This window comes from Dermacentor variabilis, chromosome 2, assembly GCF_050947875.1.
Source record: "Dermacentor variabilis isolate Ectoservices chromosome 2, ASM5094787v1, whole genome shotgun sequence".
In the NCBI taxonomy this organism is placed as follows: domain Eukaryota; kingdom Metazoa; phylum Arthropoda; class Arachnida; order Ixodida; family Ixodidae; genus Dermacentor; species Dermacentor variabilis.
Window position 1 is genome coordinate 269,315,990 of NC_134569.1, and position 20,205 is coordinate 269,336,194.

The following is a 20,205-nucleotide window of genomic DNA, read 5'->3' on the forward strand; positions in this document are numbered from 1 at the left end:
TTGTGTGTCAGGTTTTTTGGAGATATTTTCTGTGGTACCACAGGGGTTGGTGCTAGGCCCATTACTGTTTTTGCTTTATAATAATGATGTAGTTACAGTTGTTCAGCCGCCATTGGCGTTGAAGCTTTTTGCAGATGACTGCTTACTTTATGCACCAGTTACCTGTAAAAATGATCAGGTAAAGCTGAACCAGTGTCTCGAAGGTCTTCATACTTGGTGCCAGAAATGGGACATGGAAATTAATTATGCCAAAACCACCTTCGCGCACATTAACTGAAAGAAATATGTTGTTCCCTTTCAGTATCATATTGGAAATGTTATTTTGACAAATGTGTCTAATTTCAGATATCTTAGTGTATTGATTGCTGATGACCTAAACTGGTGCAGCCAGATTGAAAATGTGTGCTCTGCATTGTACAAAAAGCTGTGTTTTCTTCGAGTAAAGCTACGAAACGCAACCAAAGACGTCAAGCTAATGGCATACAAAAACTTTATTCAACCTGTTTGAAAAGACGCTGCCGTGGTTTGAAGTCCCCATCAAAAAGGTCTAAACGCTAAACTGGAAAGAGTTCAAAGACTTGCAGTCCGATTTATATGTTCTAGGTACAAAAAAAAACTCCATTACCGAAATTCTAAGTTCATGTAATTTGGAATTATCAGAAATTGGGCGACAGAGGAACAGGATAACATTATTATTTCAGATTCTCCAGGGTCATGTAAAGATTGATAAAAGCAGGTACATACGTGCACCTGGTAGACTTAGCAAGAGAATAAATCATGGTGCAACCATCCGTCCTTATGCCACCCGCACAAACGTCGTTTGTTATTCATTTTTTCCTGATGTCACCAAAAAATGGAATGGACTACCTGCGCATATTGCTGAATACACTGATGTAGAAGCGTTTGAAACTTTTCTTGATAGTTTTGTTCCCTGAAATTAATTCACTGTTTTCTTGATGTTCTGCCTTCCTGTCAATTATTCTATGCCCCTTGTTCGATGATCTTGACATTTTGCGATGATGTTTTGTATAAGTTTTATGACACCGCAAAGTGCCTTCCATATCAGTTTTGTATTTGTCACGTATTCCCTCTCTGTCACGACCCTCACATGAGGGTTAAAAGTATGTTTAAATAAATAAGACAAAAATAAACGTAAGCTACAGAGTATTTTTCATAGGTTCACACGCGCAAAGACTTAATATAGAGAAAGATGTGTGCTTTCCTCAACTTTTTCTTGTCGCCATGAGGTGGTGTCATGTCGCAAATGCTGTTGGAAATGCCGTCGTTTTGAGCCCTCTGGAAGACTGCTCGAAACGTGTTCCATTACATGACCTCCTCTCGGCTGTCTCATTAGCTGTCTACGTAGACTGTCTCTGATGCTGGCCAGAATTGAAACACACCCCATATCCTTCGAAGCTTCGGCTGTCGGATAGGTCTCGCCCAACTGCACTTTTCCCACACCCTTGCACGTAGCTGCGTAGAGGCATTCTCCTGCATTGTGGCATGTGCTCTACTGATCACATTACAAAGCAGCACACCACACAAACAGCAACTTTGAAGACTTGGTCACAAACGCCACTTGCGAAAACAAGTATGCAGCTGTGAGCAACTGCACAGTTGAGATTTCGTATGCTGCCATCCGGCACCGTGCATGGCTCACGCGGGCAATGGCTGGCATGCTGGTATCCAGCACAGCACAGCCAACGTCACTTTCTCCAGTTCACGCTGCGGCTGCTAGACGTGTTATACTGCGGAAAATTGATTAAATTCTATATTTTCCGCTAGTTTCTACTTGAAAACAAGGTTGTGTCAACCAATTTCAGCACTCAAGCTTTCATCTGGGCTAAAAATCTCGGCTTCAAAAGTTTGTTCAGTATCACTTTAAAGTATTTGATATGTAGAATGAATGTCAGTTTTGAGTCCAGTATGATGCCGGGAAATTGGTTTTGTGCTTGCAGGTAATGTACTACCAGAGAGCTCCAACAGCAGGGTCGGGTACCATTCCTCTTATTCGTGAAAAGGACACATGTACTTTTCTGTGGGCTCAACTTAAAGGGGTTTTCACCAGCCCCTTTAGGCACTTGAATTATTTAAGCCATGCTGGACATGCCATTCGCATATAGCAAGGGTGCACAATTTAAAACCAATCAGAACATTATCTACATATACAAAGTTGAAGATTGTTCGTGGAATAGCCATGCACAAAGAATTTGCTTTCACAATAAACAGTATACAGATAAGCACACCGCCCTGTGGAACACCAGTTCTCTGGGCGAAAGACCAACAAAAACTGACCAACCCTTACATGAAAGGTGCACTTGGAAAGGTATCTTTCGATTATATTTAACATACTTCCATGGAAACCCATGGCAGAAATGTCTCGGAAAATAGAAGTGCCATGTGGAGTTGGACGTTCTGGCAGGCTAGTTGGTTCGTAGCTTTACTTGCTTCTTATAATTGTGCGAAATAAGTGAGGTCACAAGAAACACACAGATCACCACAACCCCACACCACTAGTGTCCTCATTTCTTTTCGTGCAGTTATAAGAAATATCTAAAACATGTGGAGGCATACTTCCTCCAAGCCAAGAAATAAACATAGACAACTGTTTATGTGTGAAGGCATCCCTAATGTTTGCCTCACTGTGGACAAGGTGGTCTGATGTCGAACTTCTCATGGCCACACTAGTAACGCTCTAGTATTCTGCTGCTTTCTAGGAAACAGATGAGACGCTGGTGTACCAACTTTTCAAAGAGCTTGCACAGACAGCTTGTCAAAGCTATATGTCTAACTGCTGGGTAAGGATGGGTCCTTGCCTTGTATAGGGATGACAACAGTTCCTTTTCAAGAAGATGCAATGCACCCAGCAGCCCACATGACATTAAAAAGAGAGAGGAGTGTTTTTTGTGCTTTATTTAATAGATTACACAGTCACCACCTGAGGCCGAGCTGTCGCAACAAGTAAGAGATGCCTACAGTTCAGCTAGACTAAATGGGCCATCGTAGTGCTCATTTTATGCACATCTGCATTCAAGACACTGTCGCTCTGCACATTCTTTGAACATCAGGAAATTTTCCATGTAGTGCGATGCACTGAAGATTTGTTCAAAGTGTTCAACCAGAAAATGTGCCTGATCTTCCACGTGATCACCTTGTGTATTTACGAAGTGATGAGGGTATGACTGTCAGCCTTTTCATTTATTTACACCATTTCACAATTTCGTTTCATCTGTGTAAAAATTTATACGGCATATATACTTTTCCCACACTCTCTCCTTTTGCACATCGACGTGTTCTTCTGCCCTGCGACTTAATTTGTTTAATATTGATGAGGTTTTTCGCAGTCGAAAAATTATGAAGCAATCCCCAAAGTTCTTGATTTTCGTGTGTGTTCTGACATTCGTAGTTTCATCAAGGGATGCGACATTTATTAGCTGGTTTGTTAGTTTGATTGATACATTTTGCAGCAGCATCAATAATAAAGCCTGTGAAAGCACACAGCACAAAGCAGCAATATCTTCTTGGCTTAAGTATGTAATCTCTCAAGATTTCAAGATAATTTGAGACATCTTGGCAAACCAACTCAGCCACACCAGTAAAAGTCACTTGCCTTAGCAAATACAGTGAAGATTTCAGCAAGGCCACCATTGCTTATCCAGATTTTACCACCGTTGAGAATGTAGTGCTTCCCATCTGGAGACAGCTCAGCCCGTGTCTTGATAGACTGCACACAACATGGCACCAAACAGAGAACACTCAATAGATGGCATGCATGAAAGTCTGCCGCACTGCTGAGACTTTGTGAAACTGTGCTTACGGAATTCCAGAAGCTGTATAGTGGATGATTTCATAGACACTTTGAATGTCCGATGGTTCTTAGCTGAGCTAGTTGGCACATGCTATCACCTGGGAAACCAGCAGATCTCTCCTCCAAAAATAACTTCGAATGTTAATTATCTTGAAGGATCGTATAAAAGCCAGAGGGTCATTCCACGAGAGATCAAACGTGTGTACGCTTTGTATTCTTGTTTTGTCTGATTTTTTTGTTTGTCGTGTAAGAATACTCAAGCTGCGAGGAACAGAAAATTTTATTCCCGAAAAGCATTGCAAGCAAGCCAAAAAAATATTCGAAGGTGGCGGCACGAGCGCCCTCCTATTGATTAGCACAATATTTTCCGATTCCAAGGCCGAATTAAATGCAAACTAAGAATGTTGTGTCGAAAAACATTTCTGCTTATTTTATTTATTATTTTTATTTATACAATACTGCGAAATAGAGGTACAAGCAGGGTGTGTACAAAATCATTTGAATAGAATTAACACAGCAAGCTGGGCGAGTTGGTGACAGAACATATTCCTCGGTGTGAGTGGTGTGCACTATTCCACTTTTGTGCAGCAGGAGGTACTTTGGGCAGACGGGACGCTGCCTTAACATCCGCCTCACGGAGCACCAAGCTGTGATCAGAAATTCAACAGGCTCGAATCTGGCAGTGCATTGTTGGCATTACCCATGCAAACCTGTTTGAAAAAAACTAAATATTGTATAAAAATTGAAATCAAATCAACTGCGAGATTGTGGAGGCCTACTTCATGCATGTCATCTCAAGCTTGTGCATCAGCCAGAGTTCGCTCTGCTTGATAAAGAAACGAAGTTTTTCAATGGAAAGATAGGCTGACAACCTTTCACCACTTGTAAGCATCACTTCATCACTTGATCCCTTTCTCTGTATATTTAATTCCTTTTTTGAAAAAAATTAATTGATTGTTAGCCCGTGCTCGTATCGTCCACTTACTTTTGTCGTTCATTTGGGTTGCGCTACCCAGCCTGAGAAATACATTTGAATAGACACAGCAAAAAAAAGTAACATATGTCAATCAGTCGTAGGTACAACTAGGGATGGCATCGAGTTCCAGTCGTTATTAAATTGTGGAAAAAAATTTTTGAATACTTCAGTACATGCAAAATATGGGGTTAAAGTGTGAGACTGGTGGAGCCAGGCGTGCCTAATTGTTAAGGGTTTATTATATATTGATGGCTCAATGATTAATTTATTACTAATAAGTGACAAAAGAAAGCCAAGGTGCAATTTTTTTTCGTAAAGCTAACAACTGTATACCATTTGTTACCATAAGTTCCGCGAGAGAATCATACTGTGAAAACTTAGAAAAAACAAATCAAACTGCCTTTCTTTGTATTCTTTCGAGCTTCTTAATGTTAACTTTGGTGTAGGGATCCCAGTATACATGTATACTCAAGTATCGGCCGAATAAAGGGTGTGCAGCAGACATGTCGGAGTAGATGGCGTTTACGAAAGGCTGATGTGCATACATTGTCAATATGAATCTTCCATGATAAATTGTTAGTAATGGCAACTCCCAAGTATTTGTAGTTAGTAACCTCTTGTAAGTCTGACAAACTTAGCTCATAAGTGTGCACTAGTCGGTTTATTTTACATGTATTTCGTAAAATAACACTTTTTCCGTGTTCAGAAACATTCCCCACATGCTGCACCAATCCAAAATGTTGTTTAAGTTGTTAAGTTCAAGTTGATCATTATGGGAAGTTATATCTCTGCCCAAAATACAATCCTCAGTAAATCATCTGATGTTAATGTTTGAGTCAACTGCATTTACAAGATCATTAAAGTACAAAAGGAAAAGTTATGGTCCGAGTACACTATGTAGCGGTACCAACAATGTTAGTGGAAGATTCTTGCCTGTCGATTACAACATACTGTTTACAATTGTTCAAGTAATCAGTAATCCAATGTATTATAATCGATGGAAGCATGGCATTTTTTAATTTTGTTATGAGTGAATCATGAGGTACATGGTCAAATGTTTTGTTAAAATCTAAAAGAATCATGTCTACTTGTCCGTTAGAGTGAAAGAAGACCGTTGAGCATCCTTTTCTGAAATCATGCTGGTGACGTGTTAAAGTTAAGTTTTTCTCTAGAAACTGGTTCATTTGTTTAGTGATGATATGTTCAATTAATTTACAGCAAGACAATATTATAGAAATAAGACGATAATTTTGTACAAGACGGTCTCCTTTCTTAAACATACAAAAGATTCGGGGTGTCTTCCAGTCATCCGGTAATTTGCCAGTTGCCAGCGATGCACGGAATATGACAAGAAATTTCGGAACAGTTTCTGCATAGTGACACGAAATAAGTTGGCACGTGATGACACTGGCCCCTTGAGGCGAGAACGAGGAAGTTCGTGGTTGCGCGCACGCTCTCCGAGAAATAGCCATTGCTAAAGGCAGCAGTTTTTTGTCAATCTGTCGCTGGTGAACTGTTTTAGCTAGTACTAGCTGGGTGACATTTTTGGTGGATGTGCCAGGTACGGTAGATATTAGATCCCCGGAGCAAACCCCAGGCCTAAGCCCGGCGAGTAGTTCGGCCGAACTTACCCCTGTGCACGTACCTACCAGCCGACGTCTCCAGGGACTCCAGCCACAGCCCGGTCTGCTACCGGAACGAACTAGAATGATGAACCAACCACCTTCTGGCGCTATTGCAGCATTGCACATGGTTGTCAATCACACCCGGATGCCAAATCCATTCCACAGAAGTGCTTCAGAGGAAACCGATTACTGGCTTGCCCATTTTGACCGGATTGCCAACCTCAATGACTTGTCCCACGAGCGTAAGCTATGCTATGTGTACTTCGCTCTTGAAGATTCCGTGAAAACATCGTCTGAGAACCACGAGGCGACATTGACGTCATGGGAAGAATTTCATCGGCAGTTTCTCAATGACTTCACCAGGGTGGACAGGAAGGAGAGGGTGGAGTTAGCAATGGAGGCGAGAAATCAAGGCCCAAATGAGCGAGTGACTGCATACATATAAGACATGAATCGGCTCTTCAGATGCACGGACCCTCCTATGACTGAAACACAGAAGGTGTGCCACCTAATGCGCAGCGTCAAAGAGTAAATCTTTGCTGGCCTCAATCGACACCTGCCGACGACACTTGCAGAGTTCCATGAAAAAGCCACTACCATGAAAAAGGCCCTTCAACAGCAGGCCAGGCAATACAACTGCGACGTCGTGATTTCAAGGGAGCTATTTGTTGTTACCCTCAGTAACGACATCAGCACCTTCCGAAAACTCATCAGGGCTGTCATCAAGGAGGAACTGCAGAAGATGCAGACGACTGCTGCCCCTATGGGACAACTTTCCATTGCAGAAATGGTGCACGCTGAGGTCCGACAGGCCGTCCATGTTCCTGGACAGTACAAGGCACCACAGCAAGAAACGCGTGCTGAAATGAATTATGCTGAAGCAGTACACCGTCCACCACACTCAAGTGTGTACAGCATGGTACACCCCGCTCAACAAATGGACGTAAGTTTCAGGCCTCCCGGCCCACCGCACATCACCAAAGCTAGAACTAGGAAGAGCGAGGTCTGGCGCACCACAGGCTACAAGCACCTTTGTTTTCATTGTGGCGAAGCCGGGCACATCTACAGAATGTGTCCTTATCGTCATGTGGGGCTCCGTGGATTTTTGCCGGATGCACCTCATACACGACCTGGTGAGTGGCTGCCAGAAATAGAGTTTCGCCGAGAATCGTCAAAATTTTGATCAACAATGGCATGAGCCCTGTTCTTCGTGTCCTGCTCATTACAGGTCACCATCACCGAGCCCAGCCTTTTCTCGCGGCGCTCCCAGACGCCGCTCGCCTTGCCCGGCGGGTCAGGAAAACTGATTTCATCGCCCTCTGGAGGTGAGGCTGCTGACGTCGACTGTACGCAAGATCCTCCACTACGACGACGACATAAACAGAACGAGACCGATGTGCAGACACAGTTAAACACTGTACCAGAGGTAAGGTCGAACATTCCTGTCACCATAGATGACGAAGAAATAACGGGGTTAATCGACACTGGAGCGGACACCTCAGTTATGAGCATGGACCTTACCTGCAAGCTGAAGAAAGTTTCTACCGAGTGGACTGGGCCGCAGATTTGCACTGCAGGCGGCCATCTGCTAACCTCCAGTAAGGAAGTGCACAACGCAAGTGAGCGTTCGTGGGTTTATGTACCTCGGAGATTTCATTATCCTTCCAAGTTGTTCGAGAGACCTAATTCTGGGAATGGACTTTCTGCACGCTAATGAAGCCGTGAGTTACAAAAGTCGCGGGTAACATTTGCAATGGCGCAGGCCTTAGCAGGGAGCAGCACTGACACTTATGTCAACGCCTTGAGGATTGTTGACGAGAACATCACGGTGCCACCGAGGAGCAGCGTGTTGACCCTCGTAACCTGCGACGCATTCGACGACTATGAGGGTATTGCCAAGGCAAATATCCCACTGCTGCTCGAAAGACACATTTGCACCGCCCATGGCCTTGTTCGATTACAGAATAAGTGCTCGCAAATTTTGTTGACCAACTTCAGCAATGAGTATCAGCACATCCCTATAGGTACAGCTGTAGCATTCCTAAACGACATTGCTGACTTCTCTGACGTCGGCACGTTACAAGCGACTTCATCAGATGCATGCAATAACTCATGCCAGCCTGTTTTCCAACCCGTTCAACGAACATCTCGCCCAGCTACGAAGCGTCCTTACCGCAATACACAAGGCTAACCTCACCATCAAGCCTGAAAAATGTTACTTTGGCTTCCAGGAGCTCAAGTTTCTAGGCTACGTGGTCAGCTCCAAAGGTGTATGCCCAGACCCAGGAAAGCTCACTGCCATTGCTGAGTTTCCTCATCCTAAAGACAAGGCTGTGCGGCCGTTCTTGGGCCTCTGCACTTACTACCGTCGTTTTATTGAAGGTTTCTCAAGGATTGCTGAACCTCCACGAGGTTGACATGACAAGATGTGCCCTTTGCGTGGATGGAAGACCAAGAGCAGGCCTTCACCGAATTGCGTAAACGCCTTCAATCCACTCGTGCTGGCGCATTTTGATGACACTGCAGCAACTGAAATTCACACAGACGTAAGCAATGTAGGACTCGGAGACATTCTAGTTCAACGACAAGGCGGCACAGAACGTGTAATTGCGTACGCAAGCTGCAGTCTCACAAAAGCAGGGGCCAATTATTCAACCACCAAAAAAGAATGTTTAGCAGTCGTGTGGGCCATCAGCAAGTTTCGACTTACTCATGCGGCCAGCCATTTCGAGCGGTCAGTGATCACCACTCGTTCTGCTGGCTTGCTAATCTATGAGGCCCGTCAGGTCACCTCGCTAGATGGAGCCTCCGCCTCTAGGAATATGACATAACTGCTGTCTACAGATCCGGCCATAAGCATAGCGACGCTGATTACTTGTCACATTCTCCCATTCCCCTGACATCGTCCAACTTGGAGCCCAATTTGCCGTTTCTAGGTGTCGTCAACGTGGTGCCCTTGGCTGACTATAAACGTGCAAACTGAGCTGCTTCCAGTCATTGAATATCGCGAGGGAGCTCACATTGTTGTCCCACACCCACTTTCACAAGGATTGACGTCGCATTGCCTGCGGAACGATGTTCTGCACAAGAAAAATTTCGAGAACAGCCAGGAAACGTTCCTTCGCGTTGTTCTACAGTTCTACGTTGTTTTACAGGCGTGTCACGACGATCCCTGTGCTGGCCACTTAGGCTTCGCGAGGACACTAGTGTGCATAAAGTAGAAATGCTATTGGCCACACCTATTTTTGTCAGTTCAGCGCTATGTGTGAACGTGCCGTGACTGTCAGGTGCGTAATGTCCCACCCGCCAAGACTGCCGGCCTCCTTCAGCCTTTGAATCCGCCTCTGGTGCCACTCCAGCAAGTGGGAACTGATTTTCTTGGTCCGTTGCACACATCATCCGTGCAAAACAAGTGGATAATCGTGGTAACTGACTATGGAACTTGCTATACGGAGAAGAAAGCTGTGTTACGGGGATCTGCTGCTGAAATCCCCAGCTTCTCGTCCACAACATCGTGCTTCGTCTATGTGCACCCGCTGTACTCATTACTGACCACGGTGCAGCGTTCACAGTGGAGTCATTGCAACAAGTCACGCTGATGCACACTGACCACCGAAAGACCACAGCTGATCATCCACAAACTAGTGGCTTAACAAAGCACCTAAACAGAACATTGGCTGACGTGCTCTCCATGTACATTGATGCGGAACACAAAACATGGGATGAAATTTTGCCATACGTGATGTTTGCTTACAATACCATTGTGCAGGAGACCACAGAGTTTACACCATTCGAGCTCATTTACGGACATCACGTTACAACCCCTTAGATGCCATGCTCGCAGTAGATCATGGAGCCATGAGGAGTGACACCACTGACGAGGTCATCGAGAAAGCCGAGGAAGCTTGCTAGCTTGCTCGGAATCACATCCACACCCAGCAGAATACCGATGCCTGCCGTCACAACCGGACTCGGCGGAACGTCCAGTACTAACCAAACGACCGCATGTGGCTATGGACACCTATCCGACATCATGGGCTCTCATTGAAATTGTTGCACCACTATTTTGGCCTCAATGAAGTTGCACGCTGCCTCAGTGATCTGAACTACGAGGTGATGCCTCACAGATCTGATCGAGGTTCTAACTGATGCTGTCCCCGTGCTGAAGTGACTGCGTGTCGCTGCGGACACCTATCCGACACCATGGCCTCTCAGATGATTTGTTGCACTGCTATTTCGGCCCCTATGAAATTGCACGCCGTCTCAGTGATGTGAACTACGAGGTGATGCCTCAAAGCTCCGATCCTGGTTCTAACCGATGCCGTCCCTTTGCTGAAGTCGTCCACATAGTACGGATGAAGCCATACTATGCACGTGAGGAATAAGCAACCCTCACAAACCACTTCAGCATTGTGTACATTCCTGTATGTTTACTTTTTGTGTGTGTCTTTTCATGTTGGCACTTCTGTCCATAGTGCTCGCCCGCTGCCCATGTAGCAACCAGGTCGGCCGCTTTTGGGAGAGGAGAAATGAAGCGAAATAAATTGGCATGTGATGACACTGGCCCCTTGAGGTGAGAACGAGGAAGTTCGTGGTTGCGTGTGCTCTCCGATGATCAGCCATGTTGCTGGTGAACTATTTTAGCTTGTACTAGCTGGGTGACAATATCGCTTGAGAAAACTGTTAGGAATATTATCACAACCAGATGTGTTATTGACATTCAGATTTAGCAAAAGCAATAGTACACCAGGATATAAGTATGTGTGCTATGTTGAAGCACAAGCCGTGGATGGGCACATGATAGCTCGTGAGAACATACTATAAAAATATGTTTTAAAACATTGCGAAATTTCTCTCGAGTCTGAAATTATGTGACCATGAAACTTAAGCGGTGCGACGGGTTTCCTTTGCTCACTTATGAAGGTTCAGAACTATGTTGAGTCATAGTTTATGAAGTTTGGTAATACTTGAAAATAATTATTTTTTTAATGTTTGTAGAGTGTGTGCTACCTGTTCGCACAATGCACTCCCTGAAGCTGACTGCGCATGCCGCTTTTTTTAATCCCTTAAGCTTGCGCCTCAATTGAATGAGGTTACCTGTCATCCACGGCGTCTGCAATTCTTTTCCGTTTATTCGACACAAACAAATCTAAACAATGAAGCCACATATCTCGGAATTGACATGAAAGAACATCACCATCATTGTTATTGAAATCAATAAGGCAACTATGCATGTGTTCCAAAATGCTTGTGTCATCATGTGAATAATAACTAACTAAGCAGAATGACTTTGCTTGCTTAGTGTGAGAGCTAAGTGACAAGGTAACACTAACAAGATGATGGTCGGACAGTCCCTACTCTACATAAACACTAAAATGAGAAAAATTACTCAGTACACTTCATAATAAATTAGTTCCATGCATTTTTTTTATACTGTCCACAAACTGAAAAAATGTAAAGAAAAATTCCAAACATGGCTTAATCTGAAAATGCTTTTACCTTGGATGAATCTTGGCACGATTTCTATTTCACCCAGTAACTTAAAAAAAAAGTGTCGAACATTGAACGTTCTCTTTGCAACATTTGTGCAAAATATCTTCCTACATGAAACATATGAGAAGAAAAAAACAGCTAAATAAACAAGCTTTTTCGAAAAATATATGCAGGTTCCAATTTTTGAAAAGATGTTGGATGGAAGTCCACTTAAGTCGGGCAAAGCGTGGGTACGATAAAATGTTTCTTCATTTGCTTTATTCACAAAATAGAGGCCAAAGTGGCCAATGTTGAGCATGCTGGCTTTAGTGCCGCGATGACTCATTCTGGTTTGTTAACATTTACTCTTTTAAAGAAAGAAAAGGCAACGGTAGCCACAAATGAACGAAGGTTTACCTCGGTTTCCTATTGTGGCAAAAACAGAGAATATGTTTTCTGCTTTGTTTTCTGGGACACAAGAGAAAACAAACTCGACACTACTTGTGGTGCTCAAACAAATTTATTGTGTCCTTTGCAATTAGTAGTTAAAATGGTTTAATCACCGTCAGCGGGCTAGCGGCAGTTCTCGCAACGGACAGTGCATGTCCACTTGACTGATTGCGGGCACACATCCACACATGCCGTGGCCACGGAACAAGAAACATTTAGGAGTGGAAACTCCGCTGTTTGCGGCGACCAGAAAAAGTCACATGCCCGCGGAGCCGTTATCGTGCTGGCGGCGCCTGGCGGCCTGGAAAGAAATCACCGCCGTTGAGAGCGCGCTGGAGCCGCCTGCCCGGGCGCTGCATTTTTTTTTTCTCGCTGCGGCTTCTACAACGCGCCGCATGGCACCGCCACTGTATATGGCCCCGCCGGCGCATACAACAATTGTGACCTTATCTGGTCGCCCGCGCTCGCTCGCACTGACGGGAGTTTCACCTCCTAAATGTCTTAGTCCGTGGACGTGGCTGAATTTCTGGCACATGTGGCACTGACTTCCACTCCACTGACTGCTGCTGACGATGCTCCTTGATGGCTTCAGCAGGTGCACGAAGCAAGGCCACATTCTTGATGTTGCCGCTAAGTTGGGAGAACATCTTGTGTGCCGACTAAATGGAGACGGTGCTTCCAGACCTCAGGTTGTGCAGGGAAGCTTGGTGCTTAAGGAGTCCACCTACACCGTCACAGGCATTCTTCCCATTGGCCGGTAGCGGAAAATATCTACCTCACGGATGTATACTTGGAGTGGTACCTCATACAGTTGGTACCTATATTTAAAATGGCTCACTCCACCATCACTGATGTATTTTACGTGACAATAGATGGGTTTTATCTCATAATTGGTGCACTCTACCTGGGGTGTAGCAGGCGTGCGCTGCGTCGTGATGCATGTCATCGCTTATGGCAGCAAAGCTATGCGTTGCTTTCCTAGTCGTCATGACACAGGTGAAAATCGAGGTTTGTGTCTTGCGCCATTGGTATGATTGTGTTTCATTTGAGAGAAGGACAGTCCAATTTTCCACAAAATCAAAATGCAGATCAATCCCTCCATACTGTTCCCACTTCTTTGCCTCATGAATAGCTGCTGCTTGAGTGCAGCGTATGTGTTCGTAAGGAATCCATTTAGTCACCAATTTGCCGAGCACTTTCACCAAAAGGGTTGGCGACAACGTCTTCTTAAACAAGTCACTGCTTTCCCAAACAGCAAATGTGACCTCGCCCTTGTCGACCATTCCCAGACTAGCCAAAGTGAGGCTTTCACTCCATAGGAAGCGCTCGCATTCACCTAACTTATGATGAGTGGTTTGGGAGCCGGAAAGGCACAATGCTTTCACGCCTTCTAATGAGATTTCCATACCAGTTAGGTACTCAAGCGCGGAGACACAGTGGTTGGCATTAGCGCAATAAACGCAAATCTCTTGTGGTGGTGCAAGCAGCACCCATTTTGGACGCCGCCTGTAAAACTTTGATGGGGCAATGGCACTTTCGGGGTGAGCTGCTTTGAACATTGGACTATCACTTGGACTATCTAGTCCAAAAACAAGAAAGGGGCTGACAGATGGAATAGCACACTGTGGTATGAAGTTCGTAAACAGGGATAGGGTGCCTCAGAAAGGCTGGCCAACGTTTCGATAGGAGGACCTACCTTCGTCAAAGGCGGCCTCGTCATCCTCGGCGTGTTAGTTTTAAAGGGTTAGTGCAGTGACGTCACATGCGGGTGTTGTCGCTGGCGGCTGGTTTTAAAGAGAGAGACTACCAGAGGAAACAAGCACTGTCGTCCGACGTCTGTGAGGTTCGTTCCCAAGACGAAGGGACAAGAGCGTGAAAGTGGGCATGCGGGGAGAAGAGAAAAGAAACAAAAGCAGACAAAAAAGGGGAAAACGAAAAAAAAAGGGGGGGGTAGCCAGGGCGGCACCAAGACCGAAAAAAGGGGGAGAGAAAAAGAACAAGAAAGAGAAAAACAAAATTTTAAGAAAGACGGGGGCTATGGAGCGTGTTGGGGATGCGAGAGGTTAGGAAGCATTCAGGGGGAGTCGTTGGCGGCATGTTATTGTGGCATTAGAAGGGCCGTCAGGCGGTCAGTGCGCGAGTAACACAAAAGACAAAAAAAAAACACGCACACACAGAAAAAAAAAACATGAATTGAAGGAGTGACTTGAGTAGCATAGCAGCAATACGTCGAGTAATTTTGAAATAGTTAAGATGGCGACGAGGAGTCTGCGGTGCAATGTGTGGGGTGACTGAAAGGCAGCGGCATGGTCATTCAAGGGGCATTGCCCCAGTTGCTCAACCTAGGTGTCGTTACGGCGGCATCCAGAAATGGCGATACTCTGGGTTGAGGCGCCGAAAAGGGCATATTGAGTTCGGAATGTGTTGATCAGGGGGTTTCAAAAAATAGATTTAAAAAAAAAGAAAGAAAGGAAGGGAAAAGAGAAGGGGAGGGGGGACCGAAGCCGGAATAACAAACAGGAGGGTGACGCGCCTAGAAGCGGGTGGGGGCAAGTGTACATGGCAGAAGGGGGTCGTACAGTTGGTATAGACGTAAAAACCTGAAAGAGTACATTAAATTGAGTAGTAGGCAGGAAAAAATTGTTCGAAACGGAAGAGTAGGTGAGGTTAAGAATTAAGGTTAGCTGGTGGCCTAATGTGTTTTGTGCCTTGGTTGATTATGTGAGAATTTCAGATTTAAGTTACCGCTATTAAAGATTCTAAGTTGCCGCATGCCTAATTAATTCCTGTCGGGTGTAGACAATTAAACTTGTGTATGAGGTATGATTCCGTATACTTCCTTTCCCGAGGGGAACGGAAATTTGTTTGTAGTATATAGAGCCTTGCTTTGTCAAATATATGACCATGTTCATTAATGTGGCTGGCTACTGCTTTGGGTAAATTGTGTTTCGTGTCCGCGCGGTGACCGTTGATTCTTGTATTAATTTGTTGTCCAGTTTCACCTATGTATTGTTTGCTACAAGCGGCGCATTCCAGACAGTAGACTACGTTGTTTGATGTGCAGGTGAAAGCCGAAGTTACCTTGTGTGCGTAATTCGAAGTTACCTTGTGTGCGTAATTGTAAGCCTCGTGCTTGTATTTTTCTACGGGCCAAACTGAAGTAGAGTTTCTATTGGCCAAATTGAAGCAAATTTGAAGCAGAAAAGGGCGGAAGTATATTAATTTGGCCAGTAGAAAAATACGAGCACGAGGCTTAGAGAACTAAACAACCCAGAACACTACCGAAAACTAGATAAAGATCCGACATTGTCCTACACAGTGACAATTACCAACAGGCTGAAATCACTTTTGGCTGATGAATTGATAACACCGTCAGAATACAAATTTCTTAAACCAAGCAACAAAACTGCCGGGCGTTTTTACCTCCTTCGAAAAATTCATAAAATTCCATCCGCTGAACTATACACTGCTATTATCCCAGGCCGTCCGATAGTATCAAACAACACCCCGACAGAGAGCATCTCCACATTCCTTGACCACTACCTTGGTGACTTGCCAAAAGCACTTCCGTCATTTGTACAAGATAGGCCCCACATCCTGAGAATTATAGAGGACATTAATAATAAAGGCACACTACCCCACAACACAATTCTCGCAACACTAGACGTCACGGCGCTGTACACCAACATTCCAATCCCTGATGGTTTATCTTCGATAAAACAAACTCTGTCTAAACACAATGCACAACACTCTACTGAAGTCTACTTGTCTCTCCTTGAATTAGTTCTAACACATGACTACTTCGAATTTGAGGAGAGCTACTACCTACAGATACATGGTACAAGCATGGGTACGCCTTTTGCACCAACCTACGCAAACATATTTACGGGGATTCTAGAAACAGATTTCCTATCGCGCTGCACTACCAAGCCCCACACATACCTACGATACATAGACGACATACTCATAATCTGGGGACATGGTCAAGACAGTCTAGATAAATATGTAGCATTTCTAAACTCTGTTCACCCAACAATAAAATTCACATCAGAATCCTCAACTGAGCGCATAAACTTTCTGGACACAACAATATACATTGACAATGTTGAGCTAAAGACAACGCTGTATAGGAAACCTTTCGACAAACAACAGTACCTAGAATATACCAGCCACCATCCCAGACATTGCAAACAAGGCATCTTTAAAGGCCAAGCCACACGACTTCGTCGGATTTGCGTTGAAAACCATGACTACATAGATAGACTCGATCACCTTAAAGAAACCTTATCAAACAGGAACCACCCAAACAGTGACCTTCAAACAGCCTACATCGCTGCAACCAAACTTGATCGAGCCGAGGTCCTCAAGACCCGCCAGAGGATCACAAGATCAACAACGCCTCTTTTTACTACCAAATTCTCAAACGCACTCCTAAACGTGAATAACAACCTTAGTAAATACTACCCAATTCTCACCAACAACCAGAAACTTCAGAAGATTTTTACCGACCGCTCCAGAGTAGCCTACAGACGCAACATTAATTTTAAAGATGTTCTTGTGCACACCAAACTACAGACAAAGAGGAAGTTGGGAACCAATCCCTGTGGCCACCCCAGGTGCGCTACATGCAAACATATTCAATCTACTACTACAGTAAAAAGCACAGCGTCGGATTACGCACACAAGGTAACTTCGGCTTTCACCTGCACATCAAGCAACGTAGTCTACTGTCTAGAATGCGCCGCTTGTAGCAAACAATACATAGATGAGACTGGACAACAAATTAATACAAGAATCAACGGTCACCGCGGGGACACAAAACACAATTTACCCCAAGCAGTAGCCAGCGACTTTAATGAACATGGTCATATATTTGACAAAGCAAGGCTCTATATACTACAAACAAATTTCCGTTCCCCTCGGGAAAGGAAGTATACGGAATCATACCTCATACACAAGTTTAATTGCCTACACCCGACAGGAATTAATTAGGCATGCGGCAACTTAGAATCTTTAATAGCGGTAACTTAAATCTGAAATTCTCACATAATCAACCAAGGCACAAAACACATTAGGCCACCAGCTAACCTTAATTCTTAACCTCACCTACTCTTCCGTTTCGAACAATTTTTTCCTGCCTACTACTCAATTTAATGTACTCTTTCAGGTTTTTACGTCTATACCAACTGTACGACCCCCTTCTGCCATGTACACTTGCCCCCACCCGCTTCTAGGCGCGTCACCCTCCTGTTTGTTATTCCGGCTTCGGTCCCCCCTCCCCTTCTCTTTTCCCTTCCTTTCTTTCTTTTTTTTTAAATCTATTTTTTGAAACCCCCTGATCAACACATTCCGAACTCAATATGCCCTTTTCGGCGCCTCAACCCAGAGTATCGCCATTTCTGGATGCCGCCGTAACGACACCTAGGTTGAGCAACTGGGGCAATGCCCCTTGAATGACCATGCCGCTGCCTTTCAGTCACCCCACACATTGCACCGCAGACTCCTCGTCGCCATCTTAACTATTTCAAAATTACTCGACGTATTGCTGCTATGCTACTCAAGTCACTCCTTCAATTCATGTTTTTTTTTTTCTGTGTGTGCGTGTTTTTTTTTTGTCTTTTGTGTTACTCGCGCACTGACCGCCTGACGGCCCTTCTAATGCCACAATAACATGCCGCCAACGACTCCCCCTGAATGCTTCCTAACCTCTCGCATCCCCAACACGCTCCATAGCCCCCGTTTTTCTTAAAATTTTGTTTTTCTCTTTCTTGTTCCTTTTCTCTCCCCCTTTTATTTGGTCTTGGTGCCGCCCTGGCTTCCCCCTTTCTTTCTTTTTCCTTTTTTCCATTTTTTCTGCTTTTGTTTCTTTTCTCTTCTCCCCGCGTGCCCACTTTCACGCTCTTGTCCCCTCGTCTTGGGAACGAACCTCACAGACGTCGGACGACAGCGCTTGTTTCCTCTGGTAGTCTCTCTCTTTAAAACCAGCCGCCAGCGACAACACCCGCATGTGACGTCACTGCACTAACCCTTTAAAACTAACACGCCGAGGATGACGAGGCCGCCTTTGACGAAGATAGGTCCTCCTATCGAAACGTTGGCCAGCCTTTCTGAGGCACCTTATCCCTGTTTACGAACTTTATACCACTTGCACTATCTAGTCACGTTGATACGCTCGTGGCGTGTTTCGAAAGCATAGTAAACTCATGTATATATCGATTCGTTCCTTTGAAAACTAAGAAAAAAAAAGAATAACCTTCCCTGGATGAACTGAGAACTGCTGCACTTATCGCGAAGTGCTGGTAGACTTCGTACTAGACGCTCGAATAATCCTGAGGCATGCGTTTTTTACGTTCACGTAAAAAATGAACTGCAGAAAAAAAAAACCTCGGCCAAAAATTTCTTCTATAATGTTCAGTTGCCGAAACTGTTCAAGTCTAACCCCCGTAAATTCTGGTCTTTCATATCTCCTGGCTCTTCTTCTTCCACATCTTTTAAAATCAACAACAGTGTTGTTAACGATCGATTAGATTTCAGAAGCGTTTAATACATATTTTAAGTCAGTGTTCGCCTCGGATGATTCCAGTCGTTCAACATTTGCAACTAACGATTCATATGCAATTGATGATATCAACATTAGCCTAGAAGGCGTTTTGAATCTCCATACTAAACTTATATACTAAAAAACCAGCCGGCCCTGATGGAATTCCGAATTCCTTTTTAGTACGATTCTCGCTATGGACATCTAAATATCTGTTCATTATATGTCAGAAGTCCCTTAATAGTGGCGTTGTGCCTTCTTCCTGGAAAAGAGCTAAAGTACTACCTTTATATAAATCTGGTGACATGCAGCTTTTATCTAACTATAGGCCTGTTTATTTAACTGCAACCTCACGTAAAATACTAGAACACATAATCTATAAGCATATAATACTGTTCCTTGAAAATTACAACCTATTGAACAGCTTTCAGCACCGCTTCAGGCACAGTTTCAGTACTGTAACACAACTTACGGAGTTCACTCATGACCTTTCCGATTACATCGACTTAGGTAATCAGATTGACACCATTTTCATTGACTTTAGCAAAGCTTTTGACACAGTACTACACTCTAAATTGCTTTTGAAGCTCCATAATATTCCCAATTCCCATAATATTCCCATAATATTCCCAATTCGTATGCTATGATTCTACGGATTCGTCTGTAGTCGACGTCACCTCAGGAGTCCCACAGGGATCCGTACTTGTTCCTCTACTATTCTTATTGTTTACTAACGACCTTCCAGACCATGTTACTTCAAAAATACGCCTCTATGCAGATGAGTGTGTCACGTGTCACACCAAGAAAAAGGGGCGTCTTTCTTCATGACGTCGGTAAGGGGACGTGCGATGGTCACAAAATCGTTCACAAAGCATCGGAAATAAGAGCACAGCCCTACAAAACTACGAATGCCCTTGGTAGACTTCGGAACAGGAAAATTCGTAACGGCGCGAATTTTGCCTGGATCAGGTCGCACGCCTCTGGCATCTATGAGGTGTCCAAGGACGGCGATTTGGCGGCGAGCAAAATGACATTTTGACTTCACTTCACCTCACTTTATTACCTTGAAGGCCTTCGGTGTTGGGGGTATTACATAAGGGCTGGGTTACATGTATAAATCATAATAAACAAAGAAAACACGTAATGAACATAAATTATTCACTGTTAAATACAGTAGTTATACAATTCAGAAATTTAGATGTACGGGTGATTGTGGCGATGTCGTGTGGAAGGCCGTTCCAGTCTGGGGCTGAGCGTGGGAAGAATGAAGATGCGAATGTAGCAGTGCGCGTACGAAGCCGTGAAACTTGAAGGGGATGACCAATGCGGGGGGAAA

The 20,205-nt window shown here is 44.4% G+C and overlaps 1 protein-coding gene across 8 annotated transcripts in view; it reads right to left on the bottom strand.

Moving 5' to 3' along the window:
- LOC142573293 (very long-chain specific acyl-CoA dehydrogenase, mitochondrial-like) overlaps positions 1 to 20,205 on the bottom strand; it is a 291,200-nt gene that overhangs the window by 132,601 nt on the left and 138,394 nt on the right. For 7 of the 8 annotated variants that reach the window (XM_075682934.1, XM_075682931.1, XM_075682932.1 and 4 more), the window contains one exon: positions 3,611 to 3,724. The exons of the other annotated variant lie outside the window; for it this stretch is intronic. In XM_075682934.1, the coding sequence (XP_075539049.1) occupies positions 3,611 to 3,724 (114 nt within the window). The remainder of the gene's footprint in view (positions 1 to 3,610; positions 3,725 to 20,205) is intronic. 8 annotated transcript variants of the gene reach the window in all.